Below are 22759 nucleotides of genomic sequence, written 5' to 3'. Positions count from 1 at the left end.
AGTGTTTATGGGGCCAGAATCTTGAGGGCTTCTACTTGGTGTGCTAACACTGTTATAACATAGCTTCTGATCTGGTGATCTGCGTAGGCTGATAGTCCTGTAGACTTCTGAACATTCTGGAACATTCCTTTATAAACCTTGCTGGTAACGGACTCTGGGGACTTCACTGGGTGTGTTTCTCCAGAGTTTAAGTGTTTAACCTTTACTGAAAGATGCCAAGAATTGTCCCAGGTAAACTATTGCAAAGCAGGTTGGAGCCATGGTGGTTTTTGTTTGTTTGTTTTTTAAAATTTTATTGAATATCCGTGAGATAGTTACAAGTTTTCATGTTTGGGTTACAATCACACTATGACCAAACACCCATCCCTCCACCAGTGCACATTTCCCACCACCAATATCCCTGGTATACCCCCCTTTTCCCATCCTTCCCCTGCCTCCATGGCAGACAACAGCAATGGCCCTCACATCTCAGCTGCTGTGGAGGATGCATTTTAATTCCTGTTCTTATAAAGTAATTTCTAAGGCAGTTTTTCAACCTTATTTGGCCTAACACCTCCTTTTTTGGAAAAGATGATTTTTTTCTCAGTCTCTCCTGGAAATTTTCTTCTTTCAGTCACCATCAGAACCTTTCCTCCCCCAGCTGCATCCCGACCACTGTTTCCTGGATCGTTCCAGCATTTTCCAGAGGGTGATATTACCCTCTTTGGAGAAATGTTGATCTAAAGTGATGGTGATCCTGGGATAAGGCACCAGAAGGAGAGGCAGTTTTGGCTGAAGGGTCTCTTCTTTTTGCCTCATGCTCACCCACTTCTCTGGAGAAAAGTCTGAGCTGAGAAGCATTTCTGAATCCTATCGACTTCCTGCTGGTATCTGCAATAGCCCTGGGAGCAGATCTGCAGCCTGGCAGTCTGGAGTGGTTCTGTGGGACTGATGCTGTGAGCAACTGGGAACCAAAGAGAAGATGATATGGCAGAGACATCTGGAGAAAAGAAACTGCCACGGGCTGGGAAACTGAACTCTAATCCTTGAAAGGCAGGAGCTAAGGTTTGGGAAGATGAACTTTGGCAGTTCTCCACTGTTGGCCCCCACCCATAGGATGATGAAGACTTCCTTCCAAGATGTCCATTATCAGACAGAACAAAAGCTTCGATTTTTGTCCTTCACTCAAGCCAATGTGAGTGATTTGTGATATTTTTGTTTGTTTGTTTTTGTTTTTTTGTCGTTAGTTCCTGGACACCATCATCATCCATTTTTTTTTTTTTTTTTTTTTTTTTTTTTTTACATTTTGGAATACCTGGGTGCTTTAGCTGAAGTTTCTGCTTCTTGTGCACTTAGTTATTTTAACTGGAGGTAAGATTAACTAAGGCACCTCTTTTCTTTCTTTTATTTTCTAATTTTATTGAATCACCATGAGATAGTTACAAGTTTTCATGTTTGGGTTACAATCACACAATGATCAAACACCCATTCCTCCACCAGTGCATATTCCTCACCACCAATATCCTGGTTATACCCCCCCTTTCCCATCCTCCCCCTGCCTCCATGGCAGACAATATTCCCCATATCCTCTCTCTACTTTTGGGCATTATGGCTTGCAACACAACACTGAGATACAACACAGTCATCATGTTTGGTCCATTATCTACTTTCGGCACACATCTCCCATCCCGACTGATTCCTCCAGCCATCATTTTTCTTAACAATCCCTTCTCTATTCCATCTGTAAGGCACCTCTTTTCGAGGGAAGATTATTTTTCCTCCTTTAATTGAGTCATTTATGGTCTGACTTTCTGGTTTTGCAATAGTAGAAGGGGTCCCTGCACTCCCCTAGTGGTTGCTTCTTTAGAAAGTGTCATAAATGTTAAATATCTGCAAACTCTTTTTTCTCTGAAGCCTTGCTTATACTGCTGGGTGAAAATAGTGTTACTCCAGGATGAACTTCATATATATTACTCTCTTCTTTCTTTCTTTTTTTTTTATTTTATTTTTTCTTTGCAAGCCACTCCCAGCAGTGCTCAGGCCTTACTTCTGGCTCTGCACAGGGATCACTCCTGGCAGGGCTTGGGGGCTGTATGGGATGCCAGGGATTGAACCTGGGTTGGCTGTGTGAGGGCAAGTGTTCTACCCACTGTACTATCTCTCTGGCCCCCTACTCTCTTCTTTCTTGGACCAGCTAAAACTCTAGGACCTGGATATGTGATTCTGATTGGAAGCCTTGCCAATTTTCTTTTCACTTTTCTCTTACTGTGATCACCCTCATCACAGACTTGAAGCCTCTGAAACTGGAGAGACAACTGCTATGGTTGTTTTAACTCCTCCACCTGCTACTCCTCTCTGCCTTCTCTATTACTTTTGCTATTACTACCTCCATCACCACTGTCATCACTGTCGTCATCGGATAGACACTGAACTATGTATATTTGCTTTCAATTACTCATTTTATGCATCATTTTATAGAAATTCATTCCCAGATCTGTTTTCCTCTATGAACTACAGTCTCGGCCAGAATTGTCCAGAGACATTCTAACTTGCATAGTGTATGTTTAATTCTTGTGGTTTTACAGGTCATTATAGTTGATTGAGTAATGATCCTATATCTTATTTACACAGTCAGTCCTAGCACTCTGGCTATATATATTGAGAAGAACCACCAGCTACAGTATTTTGGCAAAATACAAGTCTAGGTTCAATGTGTACATTTGTAGCAGTGAGCATGTGCTTATCTATGAGAAACTTATGGTGTGTGTTGAGGAAGCCAGGGCCAAGCCTCTTTAGGTGCAGAATGGTGAAACAGTGTCTTGGAGACCATGTCATTTCACTTTACAAAGAGCTACCCTATGGATTTTGCAATACAGTAAACCAGATTAGACAAAACTCTACAAGACAATGACAGATTAATTTGGGTGTCTTTGTGTGGTTGCAGTGAAAGCCTTAAGAATACCATAATCCCCCTCAAACAATGAATTCCATGTTTTTATTTTCTATTTTACAGCAGTTTTCCTTTAAGCATGGGTGCAGGGGCAATGACGTCTTTGAGTGGGTCTCTCCTCTTTTGTGCATTCACTGACATCCTCATTAGTGGTTGAACCCCTGGACACTTGTCTTCAAGTGCTGATCAACTCACATCCTCCTTAGAATCACTGAATTTTTTATTGTGTAATAACTTTGGCTTTCCTTACACAGTGTAGTTTGCCAAGAACTCTGTGTTTCCTGCTTTAAATTTTTAGCTCAGAACTAAACTTCATTTGTTTTATTTTGTTTTTTGGGCCACACCCAGTAATTCTCAGGGTTTACTCCTGACTCTCCACTCATGGACCATTCCTGGCAGTGCTTGGTGGCCACATGGGATGCCAGGGATTGAACCCAGGTCAGCCATGTGCAAGGTTAACACCCTGCACAGTTTACTGTTTCTCAAGTCCCTTAAATTTCATTTTGTAAAGTCAATCTAGAGTTTTTCTTTAAACGTCTTGCTGATCATCCCCAGCCATTTGTTTTTAGTTAATCTCCAGAGAACAACTGGACAAGAACTGCCTTCATCCCACTCTCACACCCGAGTAATTTTGATTATTGTGAGAATTAGAACAAACAAAGTGTAGTACCTTTCCCCCAGGATCTTCAGTGCTTCAGAAAGTATTCTGTGTGTCTATACATCAAATCCTGTGACTTTCAACATAGTTAAGAGGAAGTCTGTGATTTTGCATGGAAGCTTTGAAATGAATTGTAATCACCTCAATCAACAGTAAGCAATCGTAGATCCTATATCATCTGGCTACTTCCTAATCCTTTGCTTTGGTTTTTTGTTGTATCAAAGATATTCAATAAAATAAAATTAACCGGGGCTGGAGTGATAGCACAGTGGGTAGGGCATTTGCCTTGCACGCGGCCAAATCCCAGCATCCCATATGGTCCCCTGAGCACCACCAGGAGTAATTCCTGAGTGCAGAGCCAGGAGTAACCCCTGTGCATCGCCGGGTATGACCCCCCCAAAAAAAGTAAAATAAAATTAACCATAGCTATTTTGTACTTAGAGCTTGGTATTTCGTGAGGCAGTGTGGCATAGGCTCTCACAGAAATGCCCTTCCTGCTCTTCTGTGGTTTACAATGTAAGATGCAGGAAGATAAACCAGAAAGAAATCAAATATTTCTTAAATAAAAGGAAACTTGTACTTGGGTCTTGTGAGTGGGAAGAATGCCATAGAAGTTGAGGTTAAAAAGTTAAGAAGAGAGAGTGTTAGCTTGTATCTTCAAGAGTGGCTAAGGATTTCATTGGCCAAGAAGAGAGAGCTTGATTCATGGAAGACCTCAGGAAATAAGGGATAGTGTGAAAAAAAATCACATCTTTGGGAAGCTAAAGAGATGGTTAAGTGAAGTTCAAAAACTTATTCCAGAGGAGATAACACCACATATTAAAGGTCTATAAATTTCTGTAACAGATACAGATAAGAATTTTGTAACCATCCAAAATGCAGTCTCTGAGTTGAGATTTTACCTCTCTTTCTCCCTTTTTGGGTAACCTTGAGCATAGCACATCACACACAAGAGCTAAGAAAACATGTGAGCTAAGAAACCCCTAAAACCTATAAAACAGAAAGGATATAAGCACATGGGATAGTTGGTGCAAAAATCCAACAGATGTTCAATGTTCTGCAAAAGTCATCTTTAGACAGTAGACATTTAAGCCCAGGTGCTAAAATTAACAGAATTGCAACTAGGTTCACTTTGTGAGAGAAGCTTTCTCACCCATTCTTTTCCATGCACCTAATGCTATGAGCAATCAGAATCTGTTCTTTGATTTTACTTAGTAAACATCTTTCAGAAATATCTGAAAGCATTTTCTTTGCTTTACAATAAAGGTCAGTTACTGTACTGCTCTCCTACCCACCAGACAGCCCTAAAGTAGCACCACAGCCAGTAGATGCCCAAGTTGCAGTTTTCTACTTGTTCTCTCCAAATGGCAACTGCGATAAGATTTGCTTTTTTAGATAGCAGCTGCATTTTCTTCCATTCCCTTTGCTTCTTTTCAATTCAGCAATTTTCCTTTAAAATAAATTGCTCCAGATAAATTGCTGTTAATTTAAATGTACTGCAGATCATTGCCATTTTATGGCTGATTGCTTCTGAGTAATAGGAGGGAAATGTGCATGTTTAAATGTAAATAAATTTAAATAGATAGGAAGCTATTGACATAGAAAGTAGTGCTTTTCTGACCTCCAGTCCTCTCTACTCTTCCCCTTTGCAAAGGTGGATGGACAGATCCCATGTCACAAAATAGCAGACTAAGTTCAGGGGCACACACAGGTATTTCTTCTCTGCTTTCAACTTCCCCTCATCTTTCTCAGATTGTACCTATTTTTTTCCTTGTTCTCATTTAGTTCAGTTTGGTGAAGCAATGGTGCAAAGTTGCTTTGAAGTTGTTTTGATCAAGGAGCTGTTCTCCCCTTAACTACCAAGCACCATCAGAATGTTGCAAATGCTTCAGAATGTCACATTGTCAAATATCTGTATTTCAGGCTCAGAAGCTAGACAGCTCGTTTGGCTGCTAAACCCACAAGATGTTCAGCCATTTGTGGTCTAAAAGCTTCCCCCCACTAAAAGAAAATAATTATTTATTGTTTTATATCATCTTCTTGTGGCCTTCTTTCTTCTTCTCCTCCTTCTTCTCCTTCTTCTCCTCCTCCTTCTCCTCCTTCTCTTCCTTCTCCTCCTTCTCTTCCTTCTTCTCCTTCTCCTTCTCCTTCTGCTTCTCCCTCTCCCTCTCTCTCTCCCCCTCCCCCCCCTCCTCCCCCTCTCCTCCTCCTCCTCCTCCTCCTCCTCCTCCTCCTCCTCCTCCTCCTCCTTCTTCTTCTTCTTCTTCTTCTTCTTCTTCTTCTTCTTCTTCTTCTTCTTCTTCTTCTTCTTCTTCTTCTTCTTCTTCTTCTTCTTCTTCTTCTTCTCCTTCTGCCTCCTCTTCATCCTCCCCCTCCTTCTCCTTCTCCTTTTACTCCTCCTTCTCCCTGACTGTGTTCAGGGATTACTCCTGACTCTGTGCTCAGGGACCACTCCTGGCAGGGCTCTCAGGACTATATGCAGTTCTGAGGATCCAGTCCAAGTTGGTTGTGCACAAGTCAAGTACCTTTCAAGTTGCATTACTTTCCACTCTGCATCCCTTGTGGCCCCTTTCTTAAATTTCTTTGTTTTATGAGGGGCATATCAAGTGGTTCTCAGAGCTTACTCCTGACTTCACACTCAGAAATTACTTCACACAGTGCTTGCGGACCATATAGGATGATGGGGTTCTAACCTGAGTTGGCTGTATACAGGCAAACATCCTACCTGCTGTACTACTTTTCCAGCCTTTTGGATTTCTTACAACACAAGAGGGAAAATAGCATTAGATCATATAGTTGAATTCATACTAAGTGAAGTTTACGCTCAATCCTTTGAAAATATAGGCATGAGATGCATTTCTTATGATGAGTCAGCTCTTTAAGCCAATCTGAGCTTTTCGGCATATGATAGTACATCTTTAGTTTGTCAACAGTAAGGAGGAGGAGGCCATTGAGAAAGCATTGAGAAGACTCACTAACCTTCCTTGAGGTTTGATGTAGTGAGAGTTTGAAGGTTGACTGATATTGCAGAATTCCGATCATTGGTACAGTCTGGGCTTTGCCCTGTGTTTTCGCTTCTGTATATTGCATAGGTATAGAGAGGAGGGATGTCCTTCTCTGAGAAGATCGTTTCATGACAGGCCAAGTGTAAGAAGGCTGGAGAGGTACAGGTGCTACCGTGGGTTCAACAGAGGGGAATGCAGCCAAAAACCTGAATATATGGGTCTAAATTAACTTCTATCCAGCAAAGCACATCAACACCCAAGTGAACAAATGGGAAGGTCTAAGAGAGATGGGGATAGTGGGCATTGGGTTAGAAACTGGAGGCAAAAGAAGCCTGATTCCATGGTCATTACTCTCATGCCAGTAATCTGTGCCATAAATCTATCAGGGATAAAAATGGTGATAGCAGGGCTACGATATTGTCGGTGCTGCTGCTATATTTAATGGGAGGCCTTTTAAAATTAAATATGCAGAAGAACTGCAATATTACATCAATGAATTGTTTTTGTTTAGGGGTAATTTCTTCTATTTGCTTCACCAAGTTCCTCCTGTTTGTTGGAAGACTTGACATCCTGATATTAATCTTACTGTCTCAGTGGGAAGGAATTTGAGATTCACCCTCTTAATAACTTAGGAGTAGCTAAGGTGTTTGGTGATTTGACTTGGTACGCTCCTGCTGCGTGCTACAGCACCCTCTTTCACTTGTACAGCTCCTATTTTCCTGGAGACTGAACATCTCAGGAGAATGAGAGTCAGGGATATGAGAGAATTAATCAGTGCCACTGACTCTCCGCTAAATTTGTATTGCTTTCTGGGTGATTAAATCTGTAAGTGGTGTTTGGTGTTCGTACAGAGTATTTTTCCTGGGAGTTGGAAAGGTAGGAGCAAGAAATGGCAGAGAAAAGCTCCTTAGTTTCTTTTTGTGTTGTGAGTGGTGGTGCAGATTGGTGCTGGTGATTACAGCCCTGGGGCCAGGTGACAGCAGCACTTGGCAGACCAGACAGCAGGTTGAGGAAGATCAGGAGTCTGGAGGGCTGGGTTTTGGAGTGCCTTCCAAAGATGAACTTGAAAACATCTTGGGATTTTCTACTACATCTATTTGTCACTTGAATCTGATGAAGAGCCATGCTAATTACGTAACAAATCCTCTTTGGAGGAGTACCTGCCAAGACTGTAAAGGCCAGTGTGGAGACAGATCATCTTCCTGAGAGTGACCCCAGAATCAGACGAGCTGGGGGCAAAACGGAGCTCCACCACAGAGTAGCTCTTGTACCTCAAGCAAACCGCATTCTCTCTGGGTCTCAGCTTTCTCAGCAGCAAAGAGGAACAATCAGAACTATTTACTAGGGCTATTGTAAAAGCTAAAAGATGAATTGGGCAGAGATCCTAAAACTGAGCTGGCACAGAGTCAATTTATTTGTTATTTCTTTATTATTTGGAGGTGGGGGGGGATTTGGACCACACTCAGCAGTGCTCAGGACTCTCTTCTGGCTCTGTATGCAGAGATCACTCCTGTCAGAACTCAGGGGACCATATGTGATGCAGGAGATCAAACCCAGGTCAGATAAGCAAGGCAAGTGCCCTACTTGCTGTAGTATCTCTCCAGCCCCTTACTATGCACGTTACTTATACATCATTAGCCAAAGAATTTTTTTGAGGTCAAGTAACTCCATTATCTTTACCTTTTGTTATCTGTCACAATAGCTACCATTTGTTCAAGTCACAGTAAATGTTTGCACCATACTTCATCTTTATTGTTTAATATCCATACACTCAATAGAGACGTTACTGGTGCCCACTGGAGCAAATCAATGAACAACAGGATGACAGTGCTACAATGCTACTTATATCTTATATTGTCTCTGTAATAAATACATGCAGTATGTTACATGTTATATGCTATGAATCACATGCCAAATAATTAATTTTACATTTTACATATATGCAGTAAATGCAAAGAGTGCTACTTAACTAAATGTAGGTGAGTGATTAGTTATATGATATGAAGTTTCCCAAGAAAGACTTTGAGTCTTGTAGAATTAGGAAGTACTACCAGTTAAAGCAGTGTAGCCTTTGTTTGGGTTGCTGAGTAATTATTAAAAGTACTTATTAATGTATTATTTTGGGAAAAAAAATTTGGCAAGATGAGGTGGGGAAAGAGAATGAGGATTTTGGTGTGTGTTTATTGTTGAATATTTTTCCTCTATACAAATTCTTCAAGTGTTGAGTACAGCTATATCCTTAAATTCATATGTCAACATTTGATATAGGCTGTAAAAAGCCAGCTCCTGAAATCCTTTACCTTTCTTTTCAGTGTTTTGTATGCCATGTGAAATAACTTTTAAATTTAAAGTTATTCAGATGTACATTTCCTTCCAATTTGTGTTCTGTTATATATTGTTTTTTGTTTTGAAGCATATTTCATGTTGTCTTGATTTTGATGTTTATTTATTACATTCTTTAAAAAGTGATTGTACTTATATGTTAATTTCCATTGAATTTTCTTTTGAGCATGACTTATGTTTTATTTTGTGTTTCTTTTAGGTTTTGTTTTGTTTCATAAGATCCCACTGGATGGGTAGCTGAAATAAAAGAAAAGAGACAGAAAAAGGGGAAGTGGTGCTTGTTGGTTGATGCTCCCTGTAAGCTGGACTCTTGGGACTGGCCTGGGCTCCTCCCAGGAAGGGCAGCTTGTCTGGGGGATCTGGTAGAGGAGGGAGGGGCTTGCAGGAAGTTCTTCATGAAGTCGGCAGATTGTGAGCTGTGACTGGGGCAGCTCAGCAGAAACTCAAGAAATCATCTTAAATTAATCATTTTCTTTCATTCTTGCAATTGTTCAAATATAACACTGAAATGAAATTCCATTGGATTGTACTTCTCTTCTGAAAGGTATGCTGTTGAACCTACTAGACATATTATAAGGGATTTTATTGTTTCTGTTTATTAAAGGTGAACTGCAAATATACACAGATCTCCATTAGGGCTAGGAATAAGTGTACACTAAACAGTATAATCTCCATTATTACTTACTTTAGCATCATCTTGTGTTGCTTACTCAGTACTGAATTCAGAAAATTTCACTTCAGCACCACAATGCAGTTACTAAAAGAGTTAAAGCCACAGATCCCATTTCTATGGGGACCCATAATGTCACTCTGCCCTGCTTCCCTTCACTGGCAATGAAGGTCCTGAATCACGCAACCATTACCAGTGACTCCTTTAAAGATTACTGGCGGGCAATAAAATAAAATAGAAAGCTATTTGATCAGGGCTATTGATTTAGAATAGGCAGAGTCTATTTCAGAATCCCTGAAAGGGTGAAATATATCCATCTGGCGCATCTGTCCTTCCGTTTGCCCTCCGAGAGCTTGCAGCTCTTTAGAAGTGTGTCAAAGTGAGAAGACCACAGCTTCTCATGCTGTTTCCATGGCAGTACTGCAGCTCCGCTGCTCTGAAAAGGCCACGAGCAGAATGGTTGGCCTGCTGTGAGTAGGAGATGGAATTCTAAGAAGAATCATTCTCTGACAAAGCACTGCCCTACTGCTGGCTTTTCACGACAGGAGACTCTCACTGACCCCAGCAGAGCCCAGGAGCAAGTGGTGACTCCGTGCTTTATAATGTCGGGCTTCAGAGTGGAGGGCTTGGCCTTGGATGTGAATTTCTGCATTCCCCTTAGTCTTACTTTGCACCCCTGCTCACTTGGCCACTGCAGGGACTTTGTACAATTTTCCCAGTGTGCCCCAGTGGCGTTTCTGTTCTCACAATAGGTCTGGCTGTTCTCAAACTGCCTCCACTCACAGCCTTCTTGTTAGGGAGATTTCAGAGCCAGGTCCAGAGCATTTGCTAGGATCACCATCAGCTCTTCTATCAGTGAATGAACGTAAATGCCACGCTGAACTGGTCACACATTGACGTTTGAAAATTCTTTTTCATGGGAACATTTCCAGTTATGCAATTCAGCTTTAAGGATTTATAGATTTTCACTAGTTCACCATGTTTGGAAACATTCTTTTGAGTCCTGTGTAACGAAGGCATTAATCTTAATGAACCAGCATCCATTTAGGCACACTTGATATGAAAAGATGACCCATAATGAATATTTTATACTGTATCTTTACATAAGGCACTAAATATATTACTGCTGGTTACAGACATTTCACAGAGTCCTATGGATTATAGCATTTAGCTCGCCTGCTTCGTATTCATGCCTACACAAGCAGCAGAATCTTCAAAGTATAAACAAAAGTTTTCTTTCCCCAAAATAATGTTTGAATGTGAGGCCAGCTTCTTCTTGGGTTGGGAATGTCTGAATATCCTCTGAGGACCCAGTTTCTTGCTTGCTGCTAAATGACAGTTCCTGTCACTACTCAGATATTGATCTTTCCCAAAGGTGTTAATTTGCAAAGATACTAGCTGATTGCAGAAACCCTCAGTCCTGAAAGAAAACAAATCCACATTGAGAGCTCTGAAGTCACTGTGAAAACACCAAGGGTTTTTTAAATATTAGCCATTTGGTACAATTTAAAAATTCTTATTCCCTGGAACCATCTTTTGAGGCAATGAACAGTTTAAGGACTATTTTATAAGTTACCTAGATGACTCAAAAGAGGAAAAAATTGCACTCAACCATTGGAAGACATTCGGAGTAGATTTTTGTTTTTAAATGGGGAGAAGTGCACAGATAAGGCAATTTAATATATCAAGAACAATGGACATCTCCTGGGGAACCATGAAAAGAGCAGGCTATTAGAAAATAGTCTCATATGGTTCTTGGGTTCATTGTGTTAAATTTTTTGATTCCTGATTATAGAGGTTCTCATTTCTTACTTCTAGATTCTATATCATTCCATTTCATGCTTGGCTTGTATGTCCCCTTTATAAAATTTATTTAGTGTTTCCTAATGATATGGATCATATTTTTGCAATGTTAGAAAAGGGTAGGTAGAAGTTTTGAGGTTAAAACTGCCCCCTCCAACAAAGACCTGACGGGCAGTCTTAGTCCCAGACAAGCAGTGAGTGGATACACACTCCTTCAGGAAAGCTGAGTCCCAGCTACAGCCAACTTCCTCTAACCAGGACGATGGACCCAGGTTTCCACGTCTTTGGATTCTTCAAGAGAAATTTGAGATTCAGATTTTTATGTGAAATTGCTCTATTTTTTAAAATGTTGGCTCGGTTATTTTTAAGACCTTATGTAGGGCAACTAAATATCTTGGTGACCTGCCAGCTGTTTACTTTTGTCTTAAAACAGCATCCCTGCATCATTCTCACTCTTGGAAACTCACTTGCTGGCCTCATCATTAAGGGCTTTCTTAACCATGGCACTTAGCCTCATACCACATGCTCTGAGGCTCTCCCATGAATCACACAATGAGGGACCTGGTCTCACTTATGTTGCCTGGGGCTGTCTGCCTGTACTGGCCCTCAGCCCATCCATTGACCTTAAGCAATCTAGTGAGTCCTGCTTTTGTTTGTTTTTCTGGCCTGACTCTTTCTTTTAGCCCATATCTCCTGGTCTTTTCAAGTGCAGCCAGATTTAAGTGAGAAAACACACTGCCTTTCTCCATGGATGTCCTTCATGTGCTGATGTTGCCATTGGCAAACGAAAATGTGTGTGTCAGCATCAGGACGTGTGATTTAAGTGCTATATCTTCAACTGGGTCCCTGTGAGAACCCGCCAAGCCAGCTGAGACAAGCTAACTACATGTTATCATAAGGTACATCAGTTGGAAGTCAAAGATTCTTTATTGTATAGGGTAAATAAATTCCCACAAACGTTATCATTTTTTACTTGAATCACTGTGAGATAGACCATTACAAAGATGGTCATGATTTGTTTTCAGTAGTACAGTGTCCCAGTACCCATTTCTCCACCAGTGTACATTTCCCAGCACCAGTGTCTAGGTTCCTTCCCATCTCCCCATTCTCCACTCCCCAGCCTGACTCTGTGACAGGCATTTTATTTTTCTGCCACTGTCTCTCTCTTTCTCTCTCTTCCTCCTCTTAGGCATTGTTCACAGTATTGATACTGAAAGGTTATCAAGAATATTTCTTTAACTATTTTTGACTCTCAGTTCTTGTCCAGCATGACCATTCCCTGCTTTTATTGTCATACTGGTTTCTTCTCTATCTTACCTGTCCTTCACCCCTGGCTCCCACATTTGTGGTTGATTCCAAACACTGACCAGTTTTCCTATCCCCTGCTTCCCCTGGCCATGGATATTAGTGTTCTGCTATATATATATATATATATATATTTTACATACCACAAGTGAATGCAGTCATTCTATATCTGTCCCTCTCCTTCTGACTCATTTCACTCAACATGATACTCTCCATGTTCATTCATTTATAGGCAAGTTTCACGAATTCATTTTTCATAACAGCTATATAGTGTTCCATTATGTAGATGTGCCATTTTTCTTTATCTATTCATCTATTTTCAGGCTCTCGGGTTGTTTTCAGATTCTGGGTAATGTGAACAGTGCTGCAATGAACATAGCACTGCAGATGGTGTTTCTGCTGTGTGTTTCTGGGTTCCCAGGGTATATTCCCAGAAGTGGTATTGCTGGGTCAAATGGGAGCTGAATTTCTAGTTATTTTTTAAGAAATGTCCATATTGTTTTCCTGAAAGGTTGGACCAATCAGCATTCCCACCAACAGTGAAGGAGGGTCCCTTTCTCCTCACATCCGTGCCAGCACTGGTTGCTCTTGTTCTTTTGGATTTGTGCCAGTCTCTGTGGTGTGAGATGATATTTTATTGCTTTGATTTGCATCACCCTGATGATTAGTGATGTACAGCATTTTTCATGTGCTTTTTGGCAATTTGATTTTTTTCTGTGAGAATGTTTCTGTTCATTTCATTGCCCTATTTTCTGATGGGGTTGGATTTTTTTTCTTGTAGAGTTCAACCAGTGCCTTGTATATCCTTGATATCATCCCCTTATCAGAAGGGTATTGGGTGAATATACTTTCCCATTCAGTAGGCTGTCTTTTTATCTTGCTCACTGTTTCTTTTGAGGTGCAGATGCTTCTTAAAGTAATGCCATTTGGTTATCTTTGCTTCTAGCTTGGTCAGTGACATTTCTTCTTTAAAGACACCTTTAGCTTCAATATTGTGGAGGGCTTTTCCTACCTTTTCTTCAATATGCCTTATGGATTCTGGTCTGATGTCGAGGTCTTCAGTTCTTTTTGATCTGACTTTTGTGCATGGTGTTAGGTAGACGTGTGAGCACAATTTTTTTGCATGTATCTGTCCAGTTTTGCCAGTACACATGTTAAAGAGGATTTTCTTGCTCCACATCATATTTGCTCCCTTATCAAAGATTAAAGGATCATGTATTTCAGAGTGTGTGTCAGGATATTTAACCCTATTCCATTGGTCTCTTGGTCTGTATTTATTCCAGTACCATGCTGTTTTAATTATTACCACTTTGTAGTACAGTTTGAAATTGGGAAAGGTGATGATTCCCACCTTTTCCCCCCAAGGATTGCTTTAGCCATTTGTGGGTGTTTATTGTTCCATATGAATTTCAAGAGCGTTTGCTCAATTTCTTTGAAAAATGTCAGGGTATCCTTATATAGAGATCACATTGAATCTACATAATGCTTTGGGGAGTATTGCCATTTTGACAATGTTAATTCTCCCAATCCATGAGCAGAGGATGTGTTTCCATTTCCTTGTGTCCTCTTTGATTTTGTGAATTAGTGTCTTATAGTTTTCTTTGTACAGGTCCTTTACATCCTTAGTCAAGCTGATTCTGAGGTACTTAATTTTCTGAGGCATGATGTGAATGGAATTGTTTTTTCATATAATTTTCTTATCTTTCATTATTTGCATACAAGAGAGCCATGGATTTTCAGGTATTGGTTTTGTAGCCTGCTACTTTACTATACAAGTCTATTGTTTCTAGGAGCTTCTTGGTAGAGGCTTTAGGGTTCTCTAAGTATAGTATCATGTCATATGCAAATATTGAGAGCTTGATTTCTTACTTTACTATTTGGATGCCCTTAAGTACTTCCAGTACTATATTGAATAAAAGTGAGCATCTTTGTCTTGTCCCTGATCTTAGAGGGAAGGCTTTTAATTTTTCCCCATTGAGAATAATGCTTGCCATCTTACATTTTTTAGAGACATTTGATTCAGGGCATTTTGTTACCAATATTCTGTAAGTACTGGTTTTATTTCATCCCCATTGAGTGACCTTTACAAAGCTGCACTGAAGATAAGAAAAAAAATCCATCCCAATCACTCCTTGGAAAAGAGAGCATAGAAGATATAGAGTTTTGACTCCAAGTTCTTCAAGACTAAATAGTACCCTAAATTAGAACTTAGGCTGATGTTTTTCTGGATCACCATTATTCAGTGTATTAGGAAGAGAACAGTTTCAGAAGGATCAGGAAGGAGCTCACTGCCAGAAGCACGGTGAGCACCAAAGACTCCTGCTCACCCCCCTTTCTTTTCTCTCTATTCACTTAAAATTCTTGTCTCCTTCTTCTCTTGCTAGCATTCTCTCAAACTGAGAGTTCATTTTTATTTTCTGTACTTGTTGTTTTCATAAATACAGCAAAATTTCCCATTGTAACTTGAAATCACAGGACTGAATAGGATTGGCACTAAATCTTTCTGCTTATTGCAAAGATGATTTGCACTTTCATCTGCTTTAGAACTCTCTCTCCAGAACTTCTCCCTTGATTTTTGTCTGGTTTCTTTCCATGACAACAGAAGCTCATTTAGTTCTTGGCCTGGATTCTGAGGGCTAGCCCCTATTGATATGGAGACATAGCCCCCTGAGGGCCGTTATATCCTGAAGCTGACCATGGCTCACCCATCCGGACTGGCAGTAGAGGCCACTGTGGCTGAGCCACTAAGCTGTCTTGACTCCAAGGAAACCAGGACTGAAGTGACTATCCCATTAAATGTGCTCTGTGGTGCTCACACACTATAGTGCCTACACATCATGCCAGGGGTATTTGAGAGCACCTGGAAAAGTTAAGGACTCAATAGAAAAATGGACTGTGTAATGAATGTAATTCTCAGTGGGGTGCTGCCAGCCTGAATTAAGTTTTCACTATTCCCAGCCCAGAGAGTGATATGAAAACAGCTGTCACACAAGGCAGCTTCTTAGTCAAGTCAGCACATTGCCTGGATTTGGTCTTCAGGGACAATGAAACTTCCCAGCCATCTGATGTTAACAGCAAGATCATTCTGAGTTAATTTAGGCTAATGTGCAGGGGAGCTTTGGGATTATACTAGTGAGCACCAAGATGAAGGCTATGCTGGTTATGTCTGGTATCTTAGTTTTCATGGAAAAAATGTGTGGGAAACAAAGAAAGAACCAGAAAGTTTACAATGCTTTTAAGACCATGTAAACTGTCTTTTGGTCTATGAATGGAACACGCCACAAACATAAAATTGGGAAGGATTGTATTTCACTGTATACATATAGCGAGTCGTAATGTCCAATTTAAATATATTAAACTTTTATTTGTCAATTATAATTCAATAAACTTGAAAACAAATTAAAGAGGGAGCAACAAGAGATCCCAGAAAAACAATTCCTCGTGTTTTCTAAATTTCATGACAAAGTCTACTTGCTGTAATCCATACACAGCCTCTGACACACTCTTCCAGCATGTTTTTCACTTAAAGGTTTTAAAGTCATTTTTTCACATTTCCTGTAAATAATGGATAATCATTTCTTTTATTTTTAAGTACTGTTTTAACAATGTGGATGACCATAAATGTACTTGCTGAATTCATTCTTTTTTAACAAGCCAATAAAGTTTATAATTTATCAATATGTGTCTTGCATTTTCAGTAGCATTTTGTATACCTTTGCTGTCTTCTTCAAACACATCCTGCTATCACATGTGTCACTGATGGTGTCCAAGATTAGAGCTGTTTAGAAAAATAGAGTGTGTGCACAACTATTGAAAGTTTTGGGGGAGTCTCAAACCCACTACAGATCCTAAGATGTCTTCCATCTGCAAAACAAAATTGCCATCATAGACTAGAAAGCAAAACACAGCAAAAGTTCAGGAGGTTTAAAAAAGAAATTTCAAACCAAGAAAACCATGTTCTTTGAGGTATCCCTATCTTTGATAATGAAAAAACTTGTATTAACTAAGTTAAGGTAAAGCAAGAAACTTTCCATGGAATGGTCACATGTTCAAATAATTTTTTTTTTTCATGGGAGAGGTAAGGGTAGAGACAGATGGGCAGGGATGGAAGATGCTTTTCAGCATGGTACCCACACCCCAATGCCTTTTATCTCCATCCATCTGCTAGACAAAATGTCTCTGCCTCAATTTTTTCTTGGAGGATAGAACCTGAAAGCAAAATTTGTGGTACTCTTGTCTCTGATTTATTTGAGCCTGCTTTCACCTTCAGACAACCTTGGAGGAGTTTTGCTTGAAATCAAAGATTTAGAGATTGGAAAAATGGATCCTGTGTAACCTGATGTCTTATCAACCAGCTTACAATAGACTCAGACTCTTCTACATGTTGGTTCAGTGCTGATGACTTGCAGTTTTTCTAACTGCCCTTCTAAATTTGCTGAGCTGAGAATGAGTTTTGTCTTTTCTTTGGACTTCCTTGATAATTTGAGTTTGTAGACACTTGACCTAGGTTGTGCAGGTTTGAATCTGAGCTAAGTTTGCAAGCTGAATAGCCTTGGGATTCAAACAAACCAAAGGTTAGGAGGATTCAAAAAGAAGACTCTAACCAAGAAAACTATGTTATTTGAGAAAGCTCTGTCTCTAGTCATTCAAAAACTTGTAATAGCTAAGTTTATGGAAAGCAAGAATTCCACCATGGAAGTGATTTTTTTACTTCCCTTCGTACTTCCTTCATTTATAAAAGGAGATGATGGTAACAGTAATCATGCCTTCTGACTGAGTTCTTAAGAGAGTAAAGTTGCAATAAAAATAAATAAACAAACAAACAAACAAACAAACAAACAAATAAATAAATAAATAAAAGTGTTAAACTAAAAAATAAAGAAGAGAGAGAGAGAGTTAAGTCAAGTCTTTAGCATTGCCTGGCAAGTGAGAACAGTTAGTATTGTGCTCATAATGTTTGGAAGAACTTTAGTTTGCACTCTCTGGTACACCTCAGTTAATTCTGCAAATTGACAGGCTCACTTGAATATTCTTGTCATTTGCTGATTGCTGGGTGCAAATCATGCCTTCCAAATGGAAGGGAACTTTACTCAATGGGTCATTCTGTGTGTGATGCAGCTGTGGAAGTACTTCAGAGCTTTCCCAAGTGTTAACTTGATTTTGCTTCTAGCTTTTTCTCTCCATTCATGTAATACATTTTGGGGAGAAAGGTGAACACCTTGTGGTGCTCAGGGGCTTCTCCCAGCTCTGGGCTCAGGGTTTGTTCTCGGATGTATTCAGGGATTAAAACCAGGCCTTCTGCATTCACCACTGGCACTCAGCCCATTTAGCTATGTCTTTGGCCCTTCTCAGGTGATTTTGTTTAGTTTTATTTTGGTTCTTGGGCGATACTAGGTGGTGCTCAGGACTTTCTCTTGGATCTGCATTTAGGTATTAATCCTGGCAGGCTTAGGAGACCAGATGGGGTGCCAGAGATCAAACCTGGGCCATCTGCTTGCAAGTCAAGTGCCCAACCTGCTACATTCTCTCACCAGCCCCTTTAGTTTTAAAAGGGGATCTAACAAAAAAACTAAATTATAGTAATTATAATGGGTATTTATTTCATATGGCACCAAGCCCTGTTGTCGGTATTAAAACATGTATGAATGGGGGCCACGTATGTGGCTGAAGTGGTAGAGTCCAGATCTTGCCTGTGAGTATTTGGGTCTGATCCCTGGCATCATATACACCCCTCCAATCCACAGGGTGTCAGTGTGGTGACCTCTGTCTTTGGCTAGACATGCCAACCCAAATAAAAATATTTTAAAAGATAGTTGAGTTTATTCACTCACGTATTAATTATCTTTACTACAGCCTTGATACTAATGATATTTCTTCTCCGGTTTAAAACTTAGAAAACTGAGGAACATAATGATGCTCCAGCTTATCTAGCTAATAAACAAAAATATCAGGATTTGAATCCAGGTAGGCTGGCTCAAATGCCAGTTCTCAGGGGTCTGAAGAGATAGTAAAAAGCCAACATGCTTGCTTTATCTGTGAGTGACCCAGGTTGATCCTTGAGCACAGAGCTAGGAATAACCTCTGAGAATAATGGTATTAATCACAAAATAAACAAGAAGACTTATTGTTCAAAGTAATTGCTCAAAGAATTAGGCAAGACTCAAGCATGGAACAGACTGAGGTGAGGCGAGCAAGGTGTCTAGGCAGTGGCTTTAGCCTTTTTACAGTGTGAAGTGACATCAATCCTTTGGTGTAAAGAATGTTGAAAATCACTGGCCCAGGACTGTGCAAATGCCCTGTGGTCTTTCCCACCAACACTTGTGATTGAGCAGAGATTACTGTTGTGGAAAAGCAGAAAGTAAGTTTAACTTCTTTCACTAGGAAAGTGCTTCCTGTCCCAGTAAACCCACCTTGCAGATCTTTACTTTATAGGTCTGTGGTGAGGGTGTGAAATTAACATGTGCTTTCTACTGATTTTTACCTAAGAAAAAAGAGAAGTTGTGGCACGCACATGTTTGATGTGGATTAACTGAGGAAAATTGAAGGCATGTTTCCTTTGCCATTAGAACTGAAGATGGCTTTATCTGGGGGGGGATTGCTCTAAAGGGAATTCCATTATCCTTCTTGGACTTGAGTCCTTCCCATCCACGGCCACTCTCCTGCCTCTGTTGAGCAATGATGAGAAAGCCAGGAAGGGTGAAGGGAGAGAAGGACTGGGAAAGCGTTTTGCGGATACTTCCTGCCATCTCCAGAAGAGGAACCAGCCTTCAGAATACAGGGGCAGATAACGCTTAAGCTGTGCTTCATCTTGGAAATACAAAGAAACAACAGCATCTGAGCAGCGTGCTCGCTTCAAAGCACTGTCCCCGAATGTCCCATCTGGGCACCAGTGACTGAAAGAGATGACCAAGGGCACAGGCTAATTTCCCAGTCACTTGGTCAAGTCTCACACAGCGCCCGCCCCCAGAGCAGGTATTGACTGCACTAAAATCTCTCTCTCCCCAGCAACAAATGAAAAGTAAGTTTTCCTTTATAGCTCTCTGTTAAAGTGTGTATTGTTTCAAGAGAGACAACTCTTTTGTGTTGATTTTCTGTCCTCTCATCTCTTTTTTAACAATATTTGGCATGTTGTGAATCATCTTTGCTGAACTGCAAAATGACAATATAGGGCAGGGTGTTTGCTTTCAGGATTAGAATTTAGCTTCCAGTAAGTCATGGGATTTCACTAAAGACCCTGGAGCTGGGGTGAAAACTGTCATCTCCAACTTTGTTTTAATCCTTGAGGGGAGCTTGGATTTGTTTGCATGAGCCAAGACAGAACTCGTAATAAAGGTGCTTCAGCTTTGCCAAAGATTACTCCCTTGGAAGAATTTTCCCCCCACTGCATTTACTTTGGCTCTGAATTTTTTCCATTTATTTATTATTTTAATTGAATCACAGTGATATACACATTTATAAAGCTGTTCATGATTAGATTTCAGTCATATAATGTTCTAACACCCGTCCCTTCAACAGTGTACTTTTCCCACCACCAAGGGTCCCAGTTTCCTCCTGCCTTCTCTCTCTCTCTCTGTCTCTCTCTCTCTCTCTGTTTCTCTCTCCTCCCCCCTTTCCTTCTGGACCCTATGATTAGTAATACAGATAATGAAAGGTTATCAAGTATATTCATTTACCTGTGCCCTCATCCTCCTAATGGAGAGGGCTGCCCTTGGCCCTCACCCAATTTGGTGAAGGCCAGTCCTCTCTCCATTACCCTTTCTCTGAACACTGCTCTAGTGAGAACTGGCTTCTCTGGTGCCTTTGACCAGTGGGGTGACCTGCTGGATGGGGTCCATCTTTCTTTGCTCCCATATGTCCTGAGGTGGGAAAGAGATGCTGCTCATCTGTCCACTATGCTCCATCTCCACTGCCAAACCAGTTTCTTCAACCTGCCCCTTACCCTGCCCATCCTTGTCCCTGCAGTTCTCAATGCAAATATTTCAGAGTGAATGCAAGTTCCCCAAAATGAGAAATATTCTGTTATTTAGTGTATCATCCTGCTTAATATTACACGGTCTATTCAAAATCCAGAAAATACTAAATGTCTTTGAGAGGTCTCACCATGAACCAGCCTTTGTTGAATGCCACAATAGGAACAGTTGCTATCTTTAACTTCCTGGGGATGACTTAATGGCAGCATCTATAAGCTCGATGCTGCTGTTACCTCTATTTTACACATTATAAAGCAAGACCTGGACATTTAAGTGGTATGTCCAAGGTCACACAAATCAGACCCATCTGCCTAGGAAGCTGTGCATCTGACCCTACTTCTAGGAAGTTGGTGTTTCTCTTTGTCTCTTGGGGCTACAAGGGCTGCAAACTCTCACATAACCACTAATTGGCTCCTCCTTTTATTGACTCGAATTCCTCTTGATTCTGCTTAAACTGATGACAGGTGTCCAGACATTGGTTGCCAACTTCTCTTACTTTCTTTCATATTTATCATTTAAAAATTATTATTCCCTTCATTTAACACAAACACACAGATATACTTTGTTCTTCCTTTAATTTTCACACATTAAAATTTTTAAAATGGAACCAGAGAGGTAGTACAGCAGGTAAGGTGCTTGCCTTGCACGTGGCCAACCCACATTCCATCCCTGACACCCCATATGGCCATCAAGTCCACCAAGAGTGATTCCTGAGTACAGAGTCGGGGGTAAGTTCTGAACACTGTTGGGTGTGGCCCCAAAACAAAAACCAAAAAATTTTAATTGGTTGGGTGCAATACACTCATAAGGGGAAAAGTGTGTATATGTGTGTGTGTGAGATAGAGAGATAGACAGAGACAGAGACAAAGACGGACAGAGACAGAGAGAGACAAAGGCAGAGACAGAGACAGAGAGACTGAGAAAGAGATAGGAAGATACCAGCAAAGAAAGAGCACAATAATCCATGTGCATGCACATTCACATATGTTAGATAGGCTAGTGTATACTTTAAACAATTTTTGACTCACTGGAAATTCAGTGTCAGTGCAGTACATGCCACGTGTTCTATCATTGCCACTCAGCACTCCCTGTGCTTTAATGCTCCTAGCTCCCTATAAAATCTTTCCATATTGTAGTTTTTGCTTTTTGTTTTTACTTCCTTAAAATAGCAAGAAGTTTTGCTGAGAAGAAATTATTACAAATCCCAAAAGTTTGGTGTCCTGTTCTGAGTTCCAAGATGTAAGGATTGAGTGGATTTCAAAGTTGGCAAAATATCAGACTTGGCAAATACTTCCATCCTTATTTATGACAGCTTGGAAACTTCCACTTTCCAGGGCTTGTAAACGAAGCTGCTGATTTTGTCTCCCTTTTCTACTTTGCTATAAATCATGAAATAACCAGCTTAAAAGTTTCCTTCTTACAGTAAGCCTCTGAAAAGAGTTAGTGCGTGCGTGTGTGTGTGTGTGTGTGTGTGTGTATGTGTGTGTGTGCGCATGCTCCCATGTATGCACGCCATTGTGTTTTGAATTTTCTTGGTTATGGGCATATTTGACATGTTACACACAAGCAGTATATTTCCTACTCTTGACTTTCAAAATAAAAATAGAAACATTAAGTGTCAGAGTGTTGCAAGTGTGTCCTTAAGTCTTTATTGTAGTCATGAGGAAAACTAGCCATTCATGTTTCTCAAACTTTTTCCAACCATGGTTCTCTTTACACCTTAATTTCTTCTTAGGGCACCCTAGTGCTATAGGCTAAGTCCCTATTCTCATATTATGCTCCCCCATTTACATGATTTTCACCTGTGATCCCCTTGGAATGTCCTGAAGGCCAACAGATGGTCATTTGGGCGTGGTTATAAAACATTACTCTAAAGGACAGCATATTTCATGCTCCAAAGAGAATTTAACACTTGCGATTCCAGATCAATATGGTAAACACAGAAAGTCTCCACATCAATTTTTTTAGATTTTTAAAGTAAAATAGACTTATTTCAGAAATAGGAGAGGGGCTGGGAAGGGATGAAATCGAGATGGCTTTAAGGACGGAATGCATGCTCTGGGAGAAAACATAAAA

The 22759-nt window shown here is 40.4% G+C and overlaps 1 protein-coding gene across 7 annotated transcripts in view; it reads left to right on the top strand.

Annotated features, from left to right (window-relative positions):
- NTRK2 (neurotrophic receptor tyrosine kinase 2) overlaps positions 1-22759 on the top strand; it is a 398774-nt gene that overhangs the window by 132747 nt on the left and 243268 nt on the right. For 2 of the 7 annotated variants that reach the window (XM_055135716.1, XM_055135921.1), the window contains one exon: positions 9135-16393. The exons of 4 other annotated variants lie outside the window; for them this stretch is intronic. In XM_055135716.1, the coding sequence (XP_054991691.1) occupies positions 9135-9172 (38 nt within the window). In that variant the 3' untranslated portion in view covers positions 9173-16393. Of the gene's footprint in view, positions 1-640; positions 1231-9134; positions 16394-22759 lie in introns of those variants that run through there. One more of the 7 variants, XM_055135853.1, reaches the window with a different exon arrangement.

Source organism: Sorex araneus, chromosome 1, assembly GCF_027595985.1.
Source record: "Sorex araneus isolate mSorAra2 chromosome 1, mSorAra2.pri, whole genome shotgun sequence".
Taxonomy (NCBI): domain Eukaryota; kingdom Metazoa; phylum Chordata; class Mammalia; order Eulipotyphla; family Soricidae; genus Sorex; species Sorex araneus.
The sequence above is the reverse complement of the archived record's forward strand: the minus strand, read 5'-3'. Positions and strand labels throughout refer to the sequence as shown.